Below are 25,000 nucleotides of genomic sequence, written 5' to 3' on the forward strand. Positions count from 1 at the left end.
TAGGGAGAATGCAGAATTATCACTGCAGTGTACTTATTTCCTTTCATTACTGTAAACAATGATGGGTTGAGTTTCCTTATTTATTTTGTCATGGTTGTTTTGTTTGAACCTGTTGCTGTAATTTTCTGTACCTTTAGACAATAATCTTCAGTGATTAAACCTGAATTATAAAAATATCAAATGCTTTGCTGTTATGATTCATTATTGTATGATGTACTGAACTCCTGTGACACAGTAGTACTTATTTCATTTGTGCTCAATATGAGCAGATCAGCATGGGGTTAAAATCTGCACAGTTGAAGCAATGACATTCATCTACAGTAGTGGAAATAAAATCCATTGTAAGACAAGTTGTGTAGTGTCTGATGAATGCTTGCTTCTGTTACTGCAGTGTAACCACAACTCAATACATTTTGAAAAGTCACTGCTTTCCTATTGAGCAGTTATGTTTCTGTTACCTCTCAAAGAAATCATTTTCCTGCAGGTTTTAACCTGCACATCAGTTGAATGGATTAGGCCACTAAGCCAAAATCAAGGCAGAAGTGTGGTTTGCATGACATCCAGTCTCTGAGATGTTCCTGAGACCCTACTCATTTTTTTATCATTTTTTCATATGCATTTCTAATATCTGCAAATGCATTACAGTATGTTATGACTGCTTTGACTCAATGCAATTAGGTAAACCAACAACCGGCAAAATTCTTACCTTAAGACACAAATTGCTGTACCTACACACAAAGTACAAAACTCTAAATCACACTCAGTTTTCACAATACAGTCACCTCATATTAAGACTTCCAAATTATTATTGCTAGACATGCAGATATAATAATGCAGATAGAATAAAGTCAACATGTTTGCAATCCTGTCTCGTCCAACAACATTGCCCATGTGAGTCGCATTGCAGCATGATTGGTAATCCCAACATAAAAGGCAGTTTTACAGCACTACATTCAGCAGTGTCTGACAACATGGAGCAGCCCAATGAAATCCTGCTGTATCGAATGAATTCAGAGTCACAGTGATTGTCATAAATCCAGGCATAACAATGGGAGAAGCTGGAAGGATTGTAAGGCCAAACTGAAAAATGCCAATAAGAGTGTTTGGACCAAACATTGATAGGTCAGTAATCTACTGCAAAATGTGATACTGTAATTACATTACAGGATTGTTGTGTTGGTGTAATTTTATATTATTTCTGTTCCGTGACGAGTCTGTAAGCCTTGTTAATCATTTTTATTAGAGACCGCGCAACTCTGTTTTTCCAAAATGCCGGCTTATTCCACATGGGGGAAAATTGCATTTGTGTTAGGTATTCTTTCCCACCACCTGAACAAATTGGATGTGCTCATTCTACTGTCTCCTTTGTAAGCTAAGTTCCTTTCAGCTGACTGCATCAGAATCTGTACTATTGGCATTTTATGAGAGCTGAAAATGTACAACATTGTTTATCAGAAATTATATCTGGGTGGGTAAATTGGTGGATATGCTGCAGAACATAGTTTGTCATTGATTAATAAATATATCAGTAAATATTGATACTGTGGTTTATGTCTTTGGAGGCCCTACTAGACTGAAGGCTTTTCTTTCTGGGGAGGCTACGCTCCTTCGGTGTGTGTAGCAGGATGCTGGCCATGTTCTACCAGATCATTGTGGCCGGTGTCCTGTTCAACACCAGTGTGTGCTGGGCTGGGAGCCTCTACTCCAGGGACACAAAGAGACTCAAACTGACCCAGAAGGCCAGCTCTGATGGGGTCCATAAATTACCCCAGCTTGTAAACTCCATCCACATCTTGTTTTATCATGACTGAAAAAATGGTTATACTTATGTTTTCAGGAGATTTTTGTAGTATCAAAAGAATATTCTTATTGTAATAATAGTGTATTTTGTGATTGCATTGCCGCAATTTTCACCAAAGTGTCTCAATTTGCAGACTTCAACACAGAATGTTATAGTCCTAATTTTGGGCTCAAAATCTCATATAGCCAGCAAAAAGAAAAAACTAGCAAGTGAGATAACCAGCGTGATGTCTTATCACAGCATCATAAGATTGGACATGTTCAACAACATAATTTAATCATTACTGGATTTTTTAATAAAACGGTCATTGTCAAAGTCCTATCAGAACAGAGGATGAAAGCTCATTTTCTGATAATGCAAGTAGCAATGAGGTAAAGGTTTGCTGCCTACATTATAATAGGTATTAGGAATGTTGTACCGTAATCATAACCCTGTGTTCTGTTCTGTATCAATTTACTATAATAAATATATGGAGTCAGACTTTTGAATAAAAAATCCTGTCTATTGTAAAAGGCAAAATACATACAATGGAGTCCATCATTATGCAAGAAAGACACAAAAAGCAAAACTGTTTGTCCAAAACATAAAAATCTATAGTGACCATACTTCATGACATCAGTTTACATTCTGTGTTTTGCATCTACCTCAAAGCTTGTATTTTACGAAAGACATGAAATAGTAAACAAAATAATGTTTTGCTAAGTATAATAATTGCAATCACACAAAATGTTTTGATACAAATAATGTACAATACTGAACCAGTGTCTGCAGTAGCACAATAAACATACACAATAAATAAATAAAGGAAAATAAATACAATGCTGTGATCCTGGAAAATAAATACAATGCTGTGATCCTGATCATGCTGTGATCTGGTCTCTCTGCTGTATTTGGCCACAGATTTTCATCCACATCCCGTCTGGTGCCTTCATTTCCACGGCAGTGCTGGTTGGCTCTTTCTGAGTGCATTACCCAGTCCTGGCACTGCTGGGCTGTGATGGCATCACAGGGCTCATCGTTCTGCTGGGATGCACAGATAGACCTTATTCTGCTGCGTGCTGTTGTTTGTTGCAGCTCCAGCAGCACCAGAGAGACACTGCAGGGCCATTAGCCTGGAGCCACCGATCCTTAATGTCTCTTTAATCCCAGAACATCTCCTGGTGGAGAGGCAGTGATGGGACGTCTCCCTGCCGCTGCCTGCTGTTGTTTTTGGTGGAGTGGGTATTAGCTCATCCCCCCCCCCCCTTTCCTTCTTTCCTTCTGAGCCAAATCCACCAGCCCCCCTTCTCTGCTTCCTTGGCCAGCCCTCTAGCTGGCCTCCTCAGCCTTGCTCCAGTCATGCCCGTGTTCTCCAGAAGGTGAAGCACTGACTGGCGGATGAAGCCTCAGAGTTCCAACTCCACTGGATATACTGTTGCTCTCCAACCGGCCTCCTTGCACTCCTTACACTCTCACACTCCGCTGCCAGGTCGGAGTACTTCAACCGTTTCTGCTCATAGGCTGCTTCTGCCCCCTCCTCCCATGGGAGGGTGAGCTCCATAAGGAGCACCACCTTCGCCCGAGTGGACCATGTCTACATATAAGGAGCACCACCTTCGCCCGAGAAGACTATGTCTCCATATAAGGAGCACCACCTTCGCCCAAGTAGACCTCGTCTCCATATAAGGAGCACCACCTTCGCCCGAGAAGACCACGTCTCCATATAAAGACCACCACCTTCGCCCGAGATGAACACGTCTCCATATAAGGAGCACCACCTTCACCTGAGTAGACCACTTCTCCATATAAGGAGCACCACCTTCGCCTGAGTAGACCACGTCTCCATATAAAAAGCACCACCTTCGCCCGAGAAGACCACGTCTCCATATAAGGACCACCACCTTCGCCCAAGTAGACCACTTCTCCATATAAGGAGCACCACCTTTGCCCGAGTGGACCACGTCTCCATATAAGGAGCACCACCTTCACCCGAGAAGACCACATCTCCATATAAGGAGCTCCACCTTTGCCCGAGTGGACCGCATCTCCATATAAGGAGCACCACCTTCGCCCGAGTGGACCACACCTCCATATAAGAAGCTCCACCTTTGCCCGAGTAGACCACGTCTCCATGTTAGGCCACAGGGACCCTGTGCTGATCTCATTTGGGAAATGGAGCTGTGGATTAAGACCTACATGCATGCTTCACCCTCTGCCTGGAACCAGGACTCTACTCCCACCTTTGTGTCCTACGGTCCCCTCCTCCTCTGCTTGCCTCACAAAGTGGGTTTGATGCTCTTTCACAGGAGAAGCGTCTCTGTTTGCCTCCTGTATGCTGGTCATCAGTATTTCCGGAAGCTTCTGCAGCAGCTGGTCATGCCGCCATCTGTAACACCCCTGTGCTGGAGCCGTAACACAGCCTGACAGAATGTGCTGGAGGCCTGCTCTGTGTCCCTGTGCCGGAGGCCTGCTCTGTGTCCCTGTGCTGGAGGCCTGCTCTATGTCCCTGTGCCGGAGGCCTGCTCTATGTCCCTGTGCTAGAGGCATGCTCTATGTCCCTGTGCTAGAGGCATGCTCTGTGTCCCTGTGCTGGAGGCCTGCTCTATGTCCCTGTGCTAGAGGCATGCTCAGTGTCCCTGTGCCGGAGGCCTGCTCTGTGTCCCTGTTCTGGAGGCCTGCTCTGTGTCCCTGTGCTGGAGCTGTCTCACAGCCTGACAGAATGTGCCACAGGACTCGTTTGGGGGCAGCACAGAGCGGACGGTCTCATCCGCACCAAACCATTAGCGCAGGTTCTGAGGAGAAGGCAGGGTGTAATAATTGGCCCTGATCAGGAAGCTAAGCCTGGCTTGCGGTATCTTGCACCAGTCTGACCCACTGAGCGATCGGTCCTCCACACTTCCCCATGCTGTCCATCCTCCCAGACCACCTTAGCAAACTGCTATAACCTGCTGCCTCTCCTGTGCCATCCATGGTGTGGTGACCCAGAGTCTTCTGTGCCCCTCTGTTTCTCTACTGGGGGGTTGTACCCCTCTGTTTCCCTGCTGGGGGGTTTTGCCCCTCTGTTTCCCTGCTGGGGTGGTTGTGCCCCTCTGTTTTGCTGCTGGGGGTTTGTGCCCCTCTGTTTTGCTGCTGGGGGGTTGTGCCCCTCTGTTTCCCTGCTGGGGGGTTGTGCCCCTCTGTTTCCTTGCTGGGGGGGTTGTGCCCCTGTGTTTCCCTGCTGGGGGGTTATCTGTTCTCTTGTGGCTTACAGGTGCAGAAGCAGCAGTAATCAGCTTCATTACTGGATTGCTAACCCCTGACTGGGGAATATAAGACTGTTTGCTGATGGTCTCTCTCTTGTCTCTTTGCCACCTTGTAACCGGGCAGTCTGTGGCCCTGCAGTCTGTGCTATATCTGTTGTTGTTTTTCTTTTGCCCACAGCACCTGGTCACTGATCTCGTTGTGCTCACACCTGCACACATTCACACTGCATTTCCATTACACTTCACAACTCATATGTACTGCCTATGTCAGACATATATCAGGTCTTTTGTTTGTAATAAATTGGTGGTACCTTGTACTCGTGTTGTCTCCATTTTGTATGAATTATGGCTCATTTGTTACAGAGGCCTGAAGGAGAGCAGCCTGCTCACACGGACGCCGGTCATACACCTTCCACCTCCAGTCCCAAAATAACTCCTCTATTGGCTTTAGGAAAGGGGAGTGGGAGAAGCATCAATCTGAACTCTGGGGATCTGCTGCAGACCAGAGCATTGTGGTACTGACATCGGCCCAAACATCGTCTGAGCATTTGGCTCAGCTCCTCAAAATGGCAGCACGCGTTGTTATGTTTGCTCCGCACTGTCCCGGCGCATCGCCCGTAGCTCTCTGCCCAATCAGGTTCTGGCCACGGCACTGATGTTCGCCAAGGCTGAACCTGCTTCATCAACATAAAGGATCTCATGCTGCTTAGCTCCGGAATTGATCACCATCAATCTCCAAAATAAAGGCACAAGAGCATTACTGAGACAGTAGAAACAGACCAATGCTTGGGTTTTAATGTATAAATTATATAATTGCATATTTTAATTACTAGTTAAATATACATTATTGACTGTAGCCTTACAGTAGGCCCAGTCTATAATTTGTGTTAGAAATGTCTCGGTATGCTGCGACCCTGAGACATCCTACCCTCGCATCTGCAATACCATTTGTTCACCTTAAAAGGGTGTTGTCATCTCTGGAGACACACCTGCTTGTCTGCATTTACGATCAGTCTGTTGTTTCTCATGGAATACAACTGATAGCTTCTAATGATCAATGAGTTTGACAATTTAAGTATTCATGTCTAATGTGAATATTTTTGATTAAACTCATTTTAATCTTACCATAGTCTCCCGAGTAGAAATCTCACTCCTGGATTAGATGCACTAACGCGATTTAAATATACGCTTTCGTGTCGCTGAAAAGCAGATAATGATTGACCACATTCAAACATTGAGTCATAACTGTGGACATTTAAATCCTAGATGTAGTTGTAACCCAAGGAATCAGGAAATTAAGCAGCAATGAGACATGTCAAAATCTGAATACGTTTAATAAAATGAGACAAAAAAATACTTATGCCAATAGATTTTTCTTTAATCAAACATCCAAAATAAAGACTATCACATTTCTTCAGCCTGTAATGGTGAAATCCACGGGCCATGGCAAATTCTGCCTGATAGCAGCTGAAGCCCTCATTCTTTTCCAAGATCTGATGATGACCTTTAAAACAGAAAACACAAGTCACTAGTCCCCTTCACACATCACTGTTATTGTTTATCATGCAACCAATATCAGTGAGCAATAACTCAGCATTCACATCTTATCTCTTGAAGTATGACATCAAGGAAGTCATTCATCATGTTGAATTCACCTCCGTCAATTTTTTCTTCAAAACCCCAGTTACAAGTGCTTTACATTTAGATAATATTAAAGAAAATTGTAAAGCTTTGCAAGAACAGAGTAAAAGAAATGTCAGATTAATTTACCTGATTAATTACCTGACTCTACACAGAGTTTTTGGTGATTTGCTTTGATAGTGGGGGAGGTAGATATCTGCTCTAACAAGGGGGTTGTTTCAGCTAACATGCAGGAAGCAGTCAGGTAGAAGCAAACTGCAAACATAGAATGCATATCAGGCCAGTGCTATATGTACCACAATTAAACCATCAGTGAAAGCCCAGGATATATTGGTATATTTATAAATCAATGACAAACTATGTTCTGCAGCACATCCACCAATTTACCCACCCAGATATAATTTCTGATTAACAATGTTGTACATTTTCAGCTCTCATAAAATGCCAATAGTACAGATTCTGATGCAGTCAGCTGAAAGGAACGTCTTAGCTTACAAAGGAGATGGTACAGTAGAATGGGCACATCCAATTTGTTCAGGTGCAGGGCATAAACAAGATGTAGAGTTAAAAAAATGTCTGATGTTTGAACAGACTAGGCAGAATTTGTGTCATTTCAAACAGATTGGAATATGGGTTTATCATCAGTATGCCTTTGGAGCTGAGACGCGCAAGTGAGTACGTTTAACATGGTCGGTGAAAATAGCGGTGATATGTGTTATTCAACCAATCATTTTAACAGAAACAATTACACTCTAGACATTTGACATGTAAACAGTAAAATAACACATACAAATGCAACATTATAAACTTGCACCAGCAGGCCTTATCTGATAGAAGAACAATAATCACATTATCAGAACAGACAGAACAGACATTGCCACACGAATACCTAACACAAACGCTATTTTCCCCCATGTGGAATAAGCCGGCATTTTGGAAAAACAGAGTTGCGCGGTCTCTAACAAAAATGATTAACAAGGCTTACAGGCTCATCACGTAACAGAAATAATATAAAATGACACCAACACAACAATCCTGTAATGTAATTACTGTATCACATTTTGCAGTAGATTACTGACTTATCAATGTTCAGTCCAAAAACTCTTATTGACAGTTTTAAGTTTGGCCTTACAATCCTTCCAGCTTCTCCCATTGTTATGCCTGGATTTATGACATGGTCAATCACTGTGGCTCTAAATTCATTCGATACAGCAGGATTTCTGCTACCTGCTTTACCACAACCTCAGCCTCAGCCACGACCCGTCCATCAGTACCAACAGCATTGGGCTGCTCCATGTTGTCAGACACTGCTGAATGTAGTGCTGTAAAACTTCCTTTTATGTTGGGATTACCAATCATGCTGCAATGCGACTCACATGGGCAATGTTGTTGGACAAGACAGGATTGCAAACATGTTGCCTTTATTTTACAATCTGCATGTGTAGCAATAATAATTTGGATGTCTTAATATGAGGTGACTGTATTGTGAAAACTGAGTGTGATTTAGAGTTTTGTACTTCGTGTAGGTACAGCAATTTGTGTCTTAAGGTAAGAATTTTGCCGGTTGTTGGTTTAGCTCATTGCATTGAGTCAAAGCAGTCATAACATACTGTAATGTGTTTGCAGATATTAGAAATGCATATGAAAAAATGAGGAAAACTGTAGGGTCTCAGGAACATCTCAGAGACTGGATGTCATGCAAACCACACTTCTGCCTTGATTTTGGCTTAGTGGTCTAATCCATTCAACTGATGTGCAGCAGATACAGGTTAAAACCTGCAGGAAAACCATTTATTTTGAGAGGTAATATAAACACACCTGCTCAATAGACAAGTAGTGACTTTTCTAAATGTATTGAATTGTGGTTACAGTACAATAACAGAAGCAACCACTCATCAGACACTACACAACTTTTCTTATAATTTATTAAATAATAATTTATTTCCACTACTATAGATGAATATCATTGCTTCAACTGTGCAGATTTTAACCCCATGCTGATATGTTCATATTGAGCCCAAACATAATACCATACAGAATATGAAATAAGTACTACTGTGTCACAGGAGTTAAATACATCACACAATAATAAATCATAACACCAGCACATTTGATGTTTATTATAATTCAGGTTTAATCATTGAAGATTATTGAAGATTATTGAAAATACAGAAAATAAAAGCAACAGACCCAATAAATAAGGAAACTCAACCCATCATTGTTTACAGTAATGAAAGGAAATAAGTACACTGCAGTGACCATTCTGCATTCTCCCTATCAGCCGCATTTTCCCACAGAAATTTGCACATTGCAACTCTTATGAAAATGAATGAAAGCAACCATAAAAACTAGTAAAATGCACATTTAAGTGGAGGAGTGGCACTGGCTTCTCTTATACAAAGATGCAGGTACAGGAGAGAGTTATTACTTCAAAAACATTTTACCCTGCCATATTTTGCCATTATTACACTCAATGTTATATTAATGTTTTAATAATCGAAAGTACATTAACACACCTTCAACATTTGAAATAACCTGAACATGCTGAAAGATCATACTCTTATGTACAGGGTTTAAGCTGTACTGAGGTTAATATTGGGTACAGCTGAAATTGCACTGGTAAGGCATTGGTCAAGGAAGGCTGCAAGTGTGTCGACATGTGTTTGTGTGTGATTGGGTGAGAGTGTGTTTGTGTGTATGTATTTGTGAATGTTTGTGCATGCGTGCGTATGTTTGTGGGAGTGACTGTGGATGTGAGTATGTGTGTGCATATGTGTGAGTGCGTATGTGTGTGTGTGTGTGTGTGTGTGCCCAGGTTGCGTGTGTGAATGGGTAAGAGAAAGTGTATGTGTGTGTGTGTGTGCACGCATGTATGTGTGTATGCCTGTGTGTGTGTACATGTGTGTGTGCACACGGGTGCGTGTGTGTATGGGTAAGAGAATGTGTTTGTGTGTGTTTATACATTTGTGTGTGTGCGTGTGTATGTGAGTGTGCGTCCGTTTGAGTGAATTACTGTGGATGTGAGAGTGTGTGTGCGATTGAGAATGAGTGTATGTATGTGTATGTGTGTGTGTGCGTGAGAGTGCCTTTGTGAATGTGTGTGTGTGTTTATACGTGTGTGTGTGTGTGTGTGTGTGTATGGGTATGAGAATGTTTGTGTAGACATGTGTATAATGTGTGTGCATACATGTATGTGTGTCTGTGTGAGTGTGTATGTGTGAGTGAATGAGTGTGTGTGTGTGTGCGTGTGTGTATGGGCAAGAGAATGTGTGTGTGTTGATACGTGTGTGCATGCGTATGGGAATGAGAATGTGTGTGTGTGTGTGTGTTGACACGTTTGTGTCTCTGCACGCATGTATGTGTGTGTGCGTGAGTGCATGAGTTTGTGTGTGTGTCTGTGCATTTGTGTGAATCTGTGTGTGACTGTGGATGTGAGTGTGTGTGAGAGAGAGAGGGTGTGTGTGTGAGTGACTGAGTATGAGAGAGTGTGTGTGTGTGTGTGCATACGGTAATGAGCGTGTGTACGTATGCATGCATGTGCGTGTGCGCGTGAGAGTGCACTGGTGAATGTGTGTGTTTGTGTGTGCGAGAGATTGTGTATTTCCATGTGTGTAGGTGTGTGTGTGCATGTGTGTGATTGGGCGTGGGTGTATGAGTGCGTGTGAATGAGCGTACACCAGTGTGTGCATTTGTGAGTGTGTGTGTGTGTGTGTGAGAGAGTATGTGTGTGTGTGCTGGAGAGTAAGTGAGAGAGTGTGTGTGTGTGTGTGCGTATGTGTCTCTACTTTAGTGAGCAAAGGGATACTGAGGAGTCACACACTCTAAATCCAGCACAGACAGGTGTGTGTTGAGTGAAGTGTGTGTGTGTGTGCGTGTGTGCGTGTGTGTGGATGTGTGTGTAGGTGTGGGTGTGTGCGTGTCTATGTGTATCTGAGTGTGTGTGTGTGATTGAGTGTGTGTATGTATGTGTATATGAGTGTGTGTGTGTGTGAGTGGGTATATGAGTGAGGTGTGTGTGTGTGCATGTATACATGAGTGTGTGTGTGTGTGCATGCGTGTGTGTGTGTGTTTGAGCGTGTGTGTGTATGTGTATCTGAGTGTGCGTGTGTGTGTGTGTGTGATTGAGTGTGCGTGTGTATGTGTATATGAGTGTGTGTGGTGTGCGTGTGTGAGTGGATATGAGTGTGGTGTGTGTGTGTGTGCATGCGAGTGTGTGCGCGCACATGCGTGTGTGTGTGTCTCTACTCCAGTTGGCAGAGGGACACTGAGGAGTCACACACTCTAAATCCAGCACAGAGGGGTGTGTGTTGAGTGAAGTGTGTGTGGAGTCTGTGCAGGAGGGTCAGTGTGTCAGAGTCAGAGACGCTGTAGATGGACAGAGTGCCGGCCGGACGGTCCACACACACTCCTACCCTGTACACACACACTCCTCTACCATCATCATCATCATCATCATCATCACACACTCCTGCTCTGCGGTAGGGGGAGAGGGGGGCAGGTATGTGTGTTCGGTTCTCATTGTGCCAGGCAGAGTATCTGAGTTTATCAGAGTAACTGAGTTTAATGCACTTTAATGACGCTGAGTTAGCGCTGCGCTAACAGTACTGTGCATTCCACCTGACGCTGAGTTAGCGCTGCGCTAACAGTACTGTGCATTCCACCTGACGCTGAGTTAGCGCTGCGCTAACAGTACTGTGCATTCCACCTGACGCTGAGTTAGCGCTGCGCTAACAGTACTGTGCATTCCACCTGACGCTGAGTTAGCGCTGCGCTAACAGTACTGTGCATTCCACCTGACGCTGAGTTAGCGCTGCGCTGACAGTACTGTGCATTCCACCTGATGCTGAGTTAGCGCTGCGCTGACGGTACTGTGCATTCCACCTGACAGTGCTCCAACGAGTCTGTGCTGGGAGCCTCCTTTCACCCTATGAAGGCTAACCTGATTGTCACCTGTGGGAAGTCCCAACTCAACTTCTGGACCATGGAGAGGAATGTACTCACCAAGAGGCAGGGCCTGTTTGAGGTACAAACTGAAAGATTAACTGGAGCTGTTCTCTTACCTGTAGTTTCTCACGACTCACACAGTACCGATTTTCTCTTTTCATGTTTATATCTATTTCAGCTAGAAATGCATGTCTCTGAAAGAAAAGTATAAATTAGTTTGGATGCATTCAGGTTTTAAGCACATGCACCAAATTAGTATAGCTATGCAAGCCATTATTATAGATACTCAGTGTGTGCAAGCACAGGCTTGCGCTGACAGATCTGTGGTTTCTTAATGAGGTGGAAGCTCCTGACTGGCCATTAGGCCTGCCTCCAGAACCACTTTAGACTGAGTGACAGGCGCTTGAGCATGCCCAGTAACTTATTCCATTACGGAGCGTCGCGGGGGCTGCCTCCTGATTGGTCCTTGCTCTCGCTTCCCAGAAACATGAGAAGCCCAAGTACGTGCTGTGCGTCGCCTTCGCCGAGAACGGAAACGCCATCACCGGAGATTCCAGCGGGAATATCTACATCTGGGGGAAAGGTCAGATTAGTCCCAATTAGCACCAGTGGTTACTTATGCTGCTCATTGTGGTTGCTAAGTGGTTGTTAAGGCAAAGGCCAGTAATCATTGATTGCAGACCCCAGTTTTTTAAGAATGTTCAAAACATTAATACTTATTGGAATAATGTGCTTGCATCACTTGGTCAATCAACAGGAAAAACATAAATTTAATGTTTTCTCTTACTAAAAATGCTATGAATATTCAGTCACACTGTGACTAGTTAAAGTTGAGCTATGGTGTAGAACATGTTCTGTGGAGGACGTCTTAAATTGTGCATTTTGAGATGAATTGACCTCATCATTTTATGAACTAGATTAGTCCAGCAGTGACACGTTATCCTGTGTTGACCAGTAGAGGATCAGGCTTTTACAGATCATTTATGAAAGGATGTTTAAGGTTAAACTCTCTGGGGTCGAGAGCTCCGCCGGCGGAGCTCGACAAGATTTCGTTGCTATTTGGATGAATAACTTCGCGAGCTTTTATCATACGGACACAACAAAGACATTGACATAAACCTTAGAATCGTGGCATTCCAATGTACCCATTGACAAAATATATGAATTGTTTTAAGCTATTTAAAATGAGATCAAACAGACCATTGCCATGTGCTAAGTCTTTCTCATTAATATGTGATGTTCGCTCGGCAGTAAGTACGCCCAGACCACATTCACAAGATAATGACATGCTAATTGCTATCGATGGCAGGGGAGGGGCGATGCGTTTGATGTGCGAGAGCGCCTACTGTAAACAAGGATAAAATGTCACACAGAAGCATAGCCCACGTCTTCTCGGGCAATCCTTACATTTCATTTCGGAAAATGGCACGAATGACTGGACTGGATGTTCTTCATGCTTTGTGGGAGAGCGACCATGAAGACGCGAACTCATCAGGTCCGGACACTGAAGCTGACACTGATGAAGAACGGTGTCATTTCGAACTGCGAACTGATCCAGCTGAGGATCAACTTCATGAGTAAGTGTATTTCTTACGATAATATTGGTAGTGTGTACTGTATTGCAACTTATCTGTGTGTTTGTAAGAATATCCAGTAATATGCGCGTTTGTAAATTGCCACACTACGAACGATTCAAATACTGCATCTCAAAAAATTGCACTGTAACTATTTTACTTGATCACTGTACGTAAATAACCTATGCGTGGCGTGTATTGGCGTGGCTAGGATTCTAAAACCGGGTGTCCTCGCACAATCGATGTTAGCATATTGCATGTAAGTTCGGGAAATAAACTAACCACTTAGCTAAAAAGACCTACTTCAGATTGAGGCATTATTTATGAGTTGCGTGAGTTTAGCTAATGTTGTTTCGTTGATAGCTTTTATTATTTGTAAATATGTGTACTGTATTGCAATTTATGTGTGTGTTTGTAGGAATATCGAGTAATATGCGCGTTTGTAAATTTCCACACTAACCGTTGCATCTCAAAATTATAGGCTACCTCTCTGCATCTGGTTGTGTTTGTTCGGTTATTTGTTTGTATAAGATATAACTGCCACATTTTCTAAGTTTTGTTTTCATTAGTTAGTGGTTTGTCCCTTTTTTGTAAATCACATTGTTGTTGATGGGAATGTGCTAAATAAAGTTTGATTTGATGTCACATTTCCTAACAATTTTGTTTCTATTACATTTACAGAGATGCTGATCAGGTAACACAGCCTAGTTTACCACCTGCTAAGAGGCGACGCAAGAGTGGCAAGAGGACACCAGTCAACAAGCAGCAAGCAGCTCAGCCAGCTCGGTCATGGAAAACTGAGAAATCTGCTGATGTGGCCCCACCGGTGATGCGTTTCCGTCCTGCGCGGCAACCTGGAGTGCAGCTGAGCTCGACAGAAGCCCACACTCCTCTGGATTTGTTCAAACTATTTTTCTCTACAGATGCTGTCAGGACACTGTGCAAGAACACTAACGAGCATGCTGCCAGGGCAATAGCAAAAGGGAGGAAGTATAAATGGACTGACATTGGGATAGAGGAATTCTACAGGTACATTGGACTGATTTTTTACATGGCCATGGTAAAGCTGGACCAAATCAGAGATTACTGGCGGCAAAGTAGCATTTTCTCTGTCCCATTCCCAGCAACCGTAATGACAAGGGACAGATACAGAACTATTTGCTGGAATGTACACATGAGTGATGCAGACAAGGACCAAGAAAATGACAGGAAGCGGGGCACACCGCAGCATGACAAACTCTTCCGGGTCAGACCTCTCATGGACACAATTCAGCATGCCTGCAAAGCCTTCTATCATCCTCGCAGGAACCTTGCAGTGGATGAAAGAATGGTAGCAACCAAAGCAAAGACTGGTATGACACAGTACATGAAAGAAAAGCCGACAAAGTGGGGTTTCAAGTTGTTTGTGCTTTGTGACTCCAGCAATGGATACACTGTGGATTTTGCTGTGTACACAGGAAAGAACAGCTTTCAGACAGGACAAGGACTTTCATATAACTCTGTGATGTCACTTGTGAATCGTGCATTCTTGGGTTCCGGATATTATGTGTACATGGACAATTTCTATACGAGCCCAAAGCTCTTCAGGGACTTGTATGGACAAAACTTTGGTGCTTGTGGGACATATAGAGAGAACAGGAAGGAATGTCCACGCACTGCTTGTAATGCTCTGACTAAGAAGTCAGGAAGAGGAGCTTTACGGTGGATAAGGGATGGTCCTCTGGTTTTTGTGAAGTGGATGGACACACGAGAGGTGGCTGTCTGTTCCACCATCCATGCAGCATTCACTGGGGACACAATACAGCGGAGGGTGAAGCAAGATGGTGTCTGGATTTCAAAGAACTTTCCATGCCCATCACCTATCATCCAGTACAATGCACACATGGGGGGTGTTGATCTGTCTGACCAACTGATACAGTATTACACAACACAGCACAAAACAATGAGATGGTACCGGAAATTGTTTTTACATTTCTTGGACATTGCTGCCACAAATGCGTATATCCTACATAAAGAACTGTCATCACTGGGACAACAGGAAGCAATGCCTCACAAGGCCTTCATGGAGGAGCTCACTGCGCAGCTGTGTGGCGTCTCACAGAAGGCACCCAATGTAACAAGACGGGAATGTTATGATCATGTGCCTGTGCCTACAGCCTCACAGACTCTGGATGCCAGCAAGGTGGCTTCGATTGGTCGCAAGACATGTAAACTCTGCAGGATGGACTTCGGGAAAAAACAGAACACTCCATGGAAGTGCAAGGAATGTGATGTCCCCCTGTGTTTACAGCCAGACAGGAACTGTTTTGCAAAATGGCACTTGCAACTTTGAAAGATTATACACAAAATATATAAAATAGTGGTGTATATTGTGTAGGTGCTCTTTTTACATTAAGCACTTTTTATATTCATTGGCTTTTGTGTTTGTTGTTTTGTAAGGCACTTGTGGCAACCATTCTGGAGTCAAATTGTGTGTGTGAAGCAGAAATATTGGGTTTATATTGTGTAAATGCTCTTTTATATTATGCACTTTGCCTAATAAAGTTGATTCTGATTCTGAAATAACCTGGAAGTGTGTGTGAATTGCATCTCCCATTCATATAATTTACTTCAATGAATGTACCAAAATCAAATGATGTCTGCGTTTCTGTCTTCTAAATGGCTCACTGTGTATTGCTTTGTGAAAAGTCTTTGTCTTAGAGGTGGGGAGGCATGCGGCCAGGTGTGAATAGCCTACTTAGCAGGCAGGTCCTCCTTCTCAATAAATATTCATTACAGAAAGGCCATTAGCCCTCCCATTTTCAAAAATAATAGTCACAACACTTACTTTTAGCAATTTATTTTATATTTCTCATTGGATTTGCAAAAATATTTTGTCATCTTTTGATACCCAAGACCTTGATGAACACATTTCAGTGACCAAAAGTCTTCGTCACAATTGTTTAGTGTGTTTTATTACAACATTCCTGTGCATGTTCAAAACTACTGTTTACAATTTGTGTGATTTTAGAGCTGTTTACAATCCACACATGATTATGACCTACTTACTACTGCCATATTCTTGTAGCTGAGTTTGTGCTGAAAACAAAGATATGAAAAACTTTGGAATCACTGTATATGAAGTTGATGAAATTTACACAAATGCCAGAGCATCGCAGAATCACCAGTTTGCCTCATTTTACCCTTAGACCCCTGAGAGTTAAGAGCTGTACTGATTACAGAGGTGATGGCAGGTCTCTTATGATGAGTTGTCCCTGCCCATACCTGCTCTACCCCTTACCTGCCCCTTTCTGAGCCAGAGAAAGCATGCCTGTTAGCTGCAGGATGAGCGTGATGATGTCAGCACATAAAGGCCGGGGTGAAGCGTGATGATGTCAGCACATAAAGGGCAGGGTGAAGCGTGATGATGTCAGCACATAAAGAGTGGGGTGAAGCGTGATGATGTCAGCACATAAAGGGCGGGGTGAAGCTTGATGATGTCAGCACATAAAGGGCAGTGTGAAGCACGATGATGTCAGCACATAAAGGCCGGGGTGAAGCGTGATGATGTCAGCACATAAAGGGCGGTGTGATTGACAGGTGGGAGCCGGATCAGCCAGGTGGTGGGGGGGGCCCACGAGGGTGGGATCTTCTCCCTCTGCGTGCTGAAGGACGGGACGCTGGTGTCGGGGGGAGGGAAGGACCGACGCGTGGTGCTGTGGGACCACAACTACCACAAGAAGAGCGAGCTTGAGGTGAGAGGACCAGGCTTCAAGGGCAAGAGGCTCCTCATGAGACAAAACTACATTCTAAAGGCTGGATTCTTACTTCTAGTGCCAGAGTTGTGCGGGGTTGTGTGTTTACCCTGCAGGATCAAACGATTGAGAACACAAAGGATTCTCTTATACCGATGGATGGATACATAATATTCTGTATGTGTTCACAGTATGAACATGGACATTTGCATTTTTAGTTTTCAGTATTATTCAGTGGTGCTGCTCAGTTTCCAGGTTCCTGTTCACCACTGTTTCTGTGGAGTAAATATTCCTCACACGTAGTATCCAGGGCCACTCATAATATAAAAATCATTGGTGAACTGCATTATAAAATGTACATTTAGGTTATTTGCTTTACATTCAGCAGGAATACTTGAATACGAAGACAAATAAACTATAATTTATGAGATGGATGTACCAGTCATTCAGACTGTGTTCAGAAATACAGGTGGATATAGAGTAGTCTCTCCCCCCCCCCCCCCCCCCCAAAGGCACAACCCTGGATAACTTTCAGCTTTGGGCCAAGAGGTTAGCTTTAGAGCCTGGCGTTGGAGTAGCTGTGCCACCACAGGCTGGTTGATTAGAGGGCAACACCCCTTAACAGCATCTAGTCTCCAGGTTTTTCATTAAATTAAGCAGGAATTGTTGTTAGTATGGCTGCAAATTTGACAAATTGACCACTCCTGATGGAAACATCCGAAGTCACACCGGAAAATTGCTTCTGTCATGTATGTGTTCTGTGTTCTTTTAGGATTAATTTCTACCTTTGTTTTCAATACAATTATTACTGTACATTCTTTACTAACAATGTGAATCATAAAATAGGACTTCTTCCATTTGGCTGGTGTATTTCATTTTTTAAATATCTGGTGCTTGCCCTTTAAGACCGTGGGGTTCATGTCATTAAAGAACAGCAAACTGCCCCAGGTGCCCCTGCACCTGTACTGTGCGTGTGGAGCACAGGGGCCTGCCAGACTGGGTCTGCGATAGTTCAGAGTGAACAAGCTCCGCCCCTTCTCCTCCCTCCCCATCTCTCCCCTCTCCTCGTCTCTCCTCTCCTCCCCCTCCCCTCGTCTCTTCTCTCCTCCTCTCTCCTCTCCTCCCTCCCCCTCCTCTCTCCTCTCCTCTCCTCCTCTCTCTTCTCCTCCCCTCACTCCTCTCCTTCCTCTCCCTCCCTCTCCCCTGCAGGTGTCTGAGATGTTCGGGCCGGTTCGCTGCCTGGCGGAGGGGAAGCAGGACGGGCTGTTTGTGGGGACCACCCGAAACGCCATCCTGCAGGGCTCCTTCTCCGGGGAGCTCAGACCAGTCGTGCAGGTAGATAAGGCCTGGAGTGAGACCGCTCTCAGCCCGAACACTGCATCAGGGGCACGTTTACAGAGAGGTCCACACCCACAACTCTGCCACCCATTCAGAGAAGTTCATCTACTGTAGATACGCACACATACACACACACATGCACACACACCCAGGTTAAAACATATTTGTTATATAACAATATATGAACCTATCAGTATTAGTAATGAACACAGATGATATTGTGTACAGTACCACTCTTAATTTATGACAGGTAGAGACATACTGGGCTGCCTCCCCTATTGCGATATCCTCTTCCCCCAGAAGAAGTTTTCATTTTTTTGGTTCTGATAGGTATTCATATAGATTAATTTGTGCAGTGAATTTGGGAAAATATTGGTTACTGATTGAGAGGTACTTGGGGCAGGAAAGCAGGAAGAGGGCTTTTGTCTCCAGCTGCCAGCGGCCCAATTTCACTGGCAAGGCTGTGGTCACTGAGTCTGTACATTGTTAATGTGCGCCTTTGTTTTTTGGTTTTTAACTCTAGTAAGATATTCTGACTGGGAATAATCTCGGCCTAGAGCACAGTAAATTTCCAGTTTATTGTTTAAATTAGTTTCTTCATGCCAATTCTCAATGTGCAGGTTTTTGTTGGTCTCGTCAAATTTTCTAAATGCAGTGGGTGTGGTATTTTGTTGTGTATTTTGTAAAAAAAAATTTTTATGGCCAGTTGGTAACAGTGTGACCTAATTCAAATGAACCCAGAATCTCTCTCCGTCTCTCCCTCCCTCCGTCTCTCTCTCTCTCTCTCTCTCTCGTGGAACAGGGCCACACGGACGAGCTGTGGGGCCTGGACTCCCACCCCACCCTGGAGCAGTTTGTGACCTGCGGCCAGGACAAGCTCATCCACCTGTGGGACTCCGCCTCTCACCAGCCCTTGTGGAGCAAGTACATAGAGGCGTGTACACCCTCCCCCCCTCCTCCTCCAGGCCTTCATTTCCCTGTTCGGTGTCAGATTTCAGAAAGGACTGCGCAAGCCACTCAGATGCCACCTCACCTTAAACCTTTCATATGTGTGAACGGTCAAGGTTATAAAAAAAATAGAGGTTTTAAAAATGTGATCTGTTTGATAAATGTTTAACCTGGATATGCTGCCATGAGTTAAGTAATCATTAGCCAGCTTCAGAACTGAGCCGGGGATTGGCAGATTCTTAGCTGTACTCCAGTGGTCAGACTGGCATCAGTGTGTAACAGTTTTTTGCTGAAAGAGGAAGTAGATTGAAACATTTGAACTTTAAATGAAAAAAATTGACTGATTGCAAAGTGGGTAAAAATCTATTTTTTCAGTAGCCATGATGACAGTAAGCTTGATTGTAAACTGCTGTCACAGTGTTCTAGGCATTAGTCATGGTGTTTGCACAAGGCTCAACTAATCAAACTCTGAATGAAGCCATGTCCTGCTCTGCGCATTTTGACTCTCCTGCTCTTTCCTTGATGATTGTTTGGCAGGATCCTGCACGATCTGCTGGTTTCCATCCCAACGGAGCTGTTGTTGCTGTGGGAACCATGACAGGAAGGTAGCGACAGAAAAATCTTTTCTGCGTTATGATTCAGTAGAGTTCCTGTGAGATCCGATGAGGAGCCAAAGAAATGTGACCAATCATAAAAGTGCCACACATGCAGTAGTCAGCACACATGCAGTGCCACACATGCAGTAGTCAGCACACATGCAGTAGCACACATGCAGTAGTCAGCACACATGCAGTAGCACACATGCAGTAGTCAGCACACATGCAGTAGCACACAGACAGTAGTCAGCACACATGCAGTAGAACACAGACAGTAGTCAGCACACAGACAGAAGCACACATGCAGTAGCACACAGACAGAAGCACACATGCAGTAGTCAGCACACAGACAGTAGCACACATGTAGTAGTCAGCACACATGCAGTGCTACACATGCAGTAGTCAGCACACATGCAGTAGCACACATGCAGTGGTCAGCACACAGACAGTAGCACACATGCAGTAGCACACAGACAGTAGTCAGCACACAGACAGAAGCACACATGCAGTAGCACACAGACAGTAGCACACATACAGTAGTCAGCACACAGACAGTAGCACACATGCAGTAGCACACAGACAGTAGCACACATGCAGTAGCACACAGTCAGTAGTCAGCACACAGACAGAAGCACACATGCAGTAGCACACAGACAGTAGTCAGCACATGCAGTAGCACACAGACAGTCATCAGCACACAGACAGTAGCACGCAGACAGTAGTCAGCACACAAACAGTAGCACACACAATTCCTCAAGTAAAAGAATATTCTCAGGACATGTGCTGTATTTGTTAGGGGGAATTCAGTCTTCCATAGTATTGTTCCATTTGATGAAAGGTTCTATCTCCTGAGCAGACTCCAGAATCCTCTGGAAACAGCAAACAAATGTCAGTTTGCGATCCTAGAAGGCCGCAGTGCAGCTGAAACTTTCTAACTCACTTTAAACTGTCCTGGAAAGGGGGAGAATTGTTCAGATTTGTCATTCAAATTTTCCTTCGAAGACCCTGTGCAATCACCCTTTTTCTTACATTTTAACAATTCAATAAGCTGCAAGATAAAGATGTCTACTTCATTTTTTAAATTCACAAGCTGCAAAATAATAAAACTATATAAAGTATGCCGTTTGTACAAACAAGAGCCATAGGTCTGATATGGCTTAGCCAATCTGTATGTATATTCACTTCCAGTTCACTTCTGATTGGCAGCCCTCTAAACAGTATAACTGCTGATTGGCTAAAATGAAAATCTTCATTTTTCTTACACAAAATGACCAGTACAAAATGCTGTTGCAATGGGCAGGTTGAGAGCTGTTTCTTTCAGGGTAAAAAAAAAAACTGAATGAAGTCATAACTGAATAAAATAGGCTTAAAACCACAATATTTGTTTTCTTGGGTTCAACAGCTGCGAAATAATGATTTTGATTGCACAGGGTCTTTTATGAGCGGCAGTCTTTCCAGTCCTGAGGTAGTGATGTGGTTCTGACTTGCCTGTCTCTCTGGTTCTGACCCGCCTGTCTCCCTGGTTCTGACCTGCCTGTCTCTCTGGTTCTGACCCGCCTGTCTCTCTGGTTCTGACCCGCCTGTCTCTCTGCCCCTTCCAGGTGGCTGGTGTTGGATACCGACACCAGGGACCTGGTCTCGACGCACACTGACGGCAACAAGATCATCTCCATCGTTAAATACTCACCAGGTGTGTGGAGCGAAGAGCAGCAGCACCACAGAGAAGCACAACAGACACGTTTAGAGGCAGCAGTGTCATAAGTGCTTGACTCAGTTTCACATATCAGAGATCTGCTCTAGCAGTCTTTCTCAGTTCAGAGGAGATGAAAGAAAGAAAAAAGTAGTTGAAGAATTTTCAACAGTTTGGCATACTCCCTACATCAGTGAAATGTTGTTGTATACTGAGTCTACTGTTATGTACGCTTAGTGTAAAACATCACCACAGGTGTACGGGTTGATTACACAGGAATTTACAATCAGACGCACTTTTTTAAAGTGAGATTGTTGATAAGCACTTAACTCATTGAGGCAAATCCAAAAAGTAAATCAATATCTTTAAAATATAAATGGATTTCACTTACAGTGCAATGAAGGCATATATAAAGTAATATATATCTATATATCTTAATAATGTATGTAATATTCCTTATATAAGGCTTCCATTTAGTGAAGACATGTTTTTTCTTCATATAGCCTCATATTTAATGATCTTATGAATGTGGTTTCTGAATTTATTTTTATATGGTCATCATTTTTTTAAAGGTTGACATTAGAGCACAGTCCATTTGTGTTGGAAAAATTTTCAGTGTATACCCATTATGCACAGTCACTTGATCCTCTGCTTCACAGATGGGGCCTACCTGGCAGTGGGATCCCACGACAACTTTGTTTACATCTATGCTGTGACAGAGAATGGCAGGAAGTGCAGCCGTGCCGGGAAATGCACGGTGGGTAAAATGCACTGCTTCATGGGATTTGTAGTCTTTTTTTTCTGTTCATTTATTAGTCTTGCAAATAGATATATCACATTTCAAAAACAAATGACTTCAGTTTTCTACATACATCAGTCTATATCTGTACACATTCATATCATGAATAAACAAGATGTTAATATTGTGTTATTTCTCACAGTCCCAATTGCAAAAGAATGTAGCAGTTGAAATAGTTAAAGGGGATAACACAGCCTCATTAATGCTTGACTTTGTTTCTGCTTAATTTTACTTCACAGGGCCACTCCAGTTTTGTGACCCACTTGGACTGGTCCGCCGACAGCCAGTACATCGTCACCAACTCAGGAGACTACGAGATCTTATTCTGTGAGCCTTTTTCTTAGAGAGTCGCAGTCTGGTCAGAGAGCCGGTCACAGTCCACACACTGCTGCTCACGCCCCCGTTCTTTCCCCGCTCCACAGGGGAAGCCGCGAGTGGCAAACACCTGACCAGTGCAGACACTGTGCGGAACCTGGAGTGGGCCACCTCCACCTGCGTGCTGAGCTTTAGTGTGTTTGGTGAGTGGGTGCTCACCCCCCTGGGGCTGCTTTAGCGTGTTTGGTGAGTGTCAGTTCAGGTTTAGTTCTGTCAGTTGAAAAGGGGGGCATTGGTGGAAATTGAGGAAAAAAGTAAATTACCCAAGCTTGTCAGGAAGCATTTTTAATATGTGGAACAACCTGCCAGGTCATGTAGTAGAGGCACAGACCCTCAGGGGTCTGTGTGCAGGTCTGATACAGCATTTGATAATTTAGTTTGTGACTGGTTAGCGCTAGATACTCTCTCATTTGTAGGTAAATGCTACAGATGAGCTGAATGGTCTGTTCTCATCATGATGTGTTATGTTTTTGTGTTCCTGTCAGGTATCTGGCCAGATGGTGCTGATGGTACAGATATCAACGCCGTGTGCAGGTCACATGACGCCAAGCTCCTGGTCTCTGCCGACGACTTTGGCAAAGTGCGCTTGTTCCCCAACCCCTGCTCACAGCCAAGGGTGAGAGCACTATCCCCAAAACCTCAATCACATCACAGCTGTGCCTCCCAACATTCATACCCAAATCCACAATCACACTACAGCTGTGCTTCCCAACATTCATACCCAAATCCACAATCACACTACAGCTCTGCCTCCCAACATTCATACCCAAATCCACAATCACATTACAGCTGTGACTCAACATTCATACTCAAATCCACAATCACATTACAGCTGTGACTCAACATTCATACTCAAATCCACAATCACACTACAGCTCTGCTTCCCAACATTCATACCCAAATCCACAATCACATTACAGCTGTGCTTCCCAACATTTGTGTACATGAATGGTCCTATCTGTAAATGTATAAATGCCATTTATTTTGCTGTTAGTGTCAAAACACATAAGCCCTGTGTGGTTTCTAGCGTGGTGGCATTTGGTTTGGCAAATTTGGCCGCATGCAGGTGGAGAAGCACTGCTTTAGAATGATCTGGAAAGTGCAGAGAAATTATTTTGGTTATTCAGATGAAAATAAAAGATTTTCCCCCTGCGGATTTGGTTTTTATCTTAACACTTTTTCATCTGCTAGTTTTCAGGCTTGTGTTGAACCTGTTGAATCTTTGCCTGTCTTTATTTCTGTCTCTTAGGCTCCAAGTCATGTTTACAAAGGCCACAGCAGCCATGTGACCAACGCTGCCTTTCTCCATGACGACAGTCACCTGATCTCTACCGGAGGGAAGGACATGAGCATCCTGCAGTGGTCGGTCGTCTAGGGAACTCTGCTGCACCTTCACTGGAGCCTCCTGTCCACTAGAGGGCAGGACTGCTGTGCCTACAACTGTCTTTACCCTGCTCTCCTACTCCTTGCTGTCTGAGTGTACTGTACTGTACTGTGCTGAGTAGCCACTAGATGGGGCTCTGGCAAAAAAGAAATAGCATGTCAAGAAGAATATTTAAAGCTATTTAAAGAGCTGTAGCTGCTACATGTGCTGTTTGCAGAAGTCTATAGCGATAAAGATATATAACCGAGTGGCTGTTGTATTTTAATATTTAAAGTACTTAATCTTGTTGTGGCACTAAGCACTTGATGCGTAGATAGAAGTATGCTAATGCTAGACTTGGCCTCTTTTGTTTTACTAAAAAGTTTCTACTTGAGTTTGATTGTGTACACTTAGTTTTTGTTGAGAGTAAAACTTTGTGCCTTACTTCCAGTTCTGTTTTACTTTACTTCCAGTTGCCTGCAAAAAGTAGGGAATCCAACTGAACATATCATACATTTTGTGTCTTTCTGTGGTGTTATGACTTCACGCAGTCCCAGTGAGGAGGTATTTGTATGATGTGTGATTTAGATACAGAGGATTACTATGCTGATTGTGACATGGTCAGGTCTTGGTCATGTTTGCTGGAGGTGTGTTCTCTGAAATGACCTTGTGACCAGCACCATCACCTGCTGCCACTTGCTGTTGACTGTCAACATGACCGGGGCCAAGAAAAGAAAGGATGTGACATCAGCCTTCACCTTCTCTCTCGTTCTCCTCTCATCTGCCATGAAATTGGTTTTGGCCCAATGTATTTGCAGGCAATAGCCACGTCTTTGTAAAGCCATGGATAAGGTCAACAGGGAAACCTACACACCTGCCCTGCCCTGACTTCTGACTTGTTTATTTGGACATTTTCCAAAGGCGAGGCACAGTGGGAACATGTGATTAGCAAGATTTTGGGGGTTGGACCCAATCA

At 43.8% G+C, this 25,000-nt stretch overlaps 3 protein-coding genes across 3 annotated transcripts in view; 2 read left to right on the forward strand and 1 right to left on the reverse strand.

The window, feature by feature from the left end:
• Positions 1-25,000, reverse strand: part of LOC118209722 — a 411,967-nt gene that overhangs the window by 20,147 nt on the left and 366,820 nt on the right. The gene's annotated exons all lie outside the window — the stretch shown is intronic.
• On the forward strand, positions 1,626-24,185 carry LOC118209893 (echinoderm microtubule-associated protein-like 2). Its single transcript, XM_035385618.1, has 13 exons — positions 1,626-1,775; positions 11,552-11,686; positions 12,091-12,190; positions 16,761-16,915; positions 18,125-18,250; positions 19,056-19,187; positions 19,739-19,806; positions 21,399-21,487; positions 22,147-22,244; positions 22,526-22,613; positions 22,709-22,804; positions 23,147-23,277; positions 23,911-24,185. Exons 1-13 carry the CDS (start codon positions 1,626-1,628, stop codon positions 24,034-24,036), a joined length of 1,494 nt encoding a protein of 497 aa, XP_035241509.1. The 3' UTR covers positions 24,037-24,185.
• On the forward strand, positions 12,611-15,746 carry LOC118209729 (piggyBac transposable element-derived protein 4-like). The gene is made up of 2 exons (XM_035385301.1): positions 12,611-13,184; positions 13,863-15,746. Exons 1-2 carry the CDS (start codon positions 12,970-12,972, stop codon positions 15,511-15,513), a joined length of 1,866 nt encoding a protein of 621 aa, XP_035241192.1. The 5' UTR covers positions 12,611-12,969; the 3' UTR covers positions 15,514-15,746.

The sequence above is a fragment of the Anguilla anguilla genome, chromosome 12 (assembly GCF_013347855.1).
Source record: "Anguilla anguilla isolate fAngAng1 chromosome 12, fAngAng1.pri, whole genome shotgun sequence".
In the NCBI taxonomy this organism is placed as follows: Eukaryota; Metazoa; Chordata; class Actinopteri; order Anguilliformes; family Anguillidae; genus Anguilla; species Anguilla anguilla.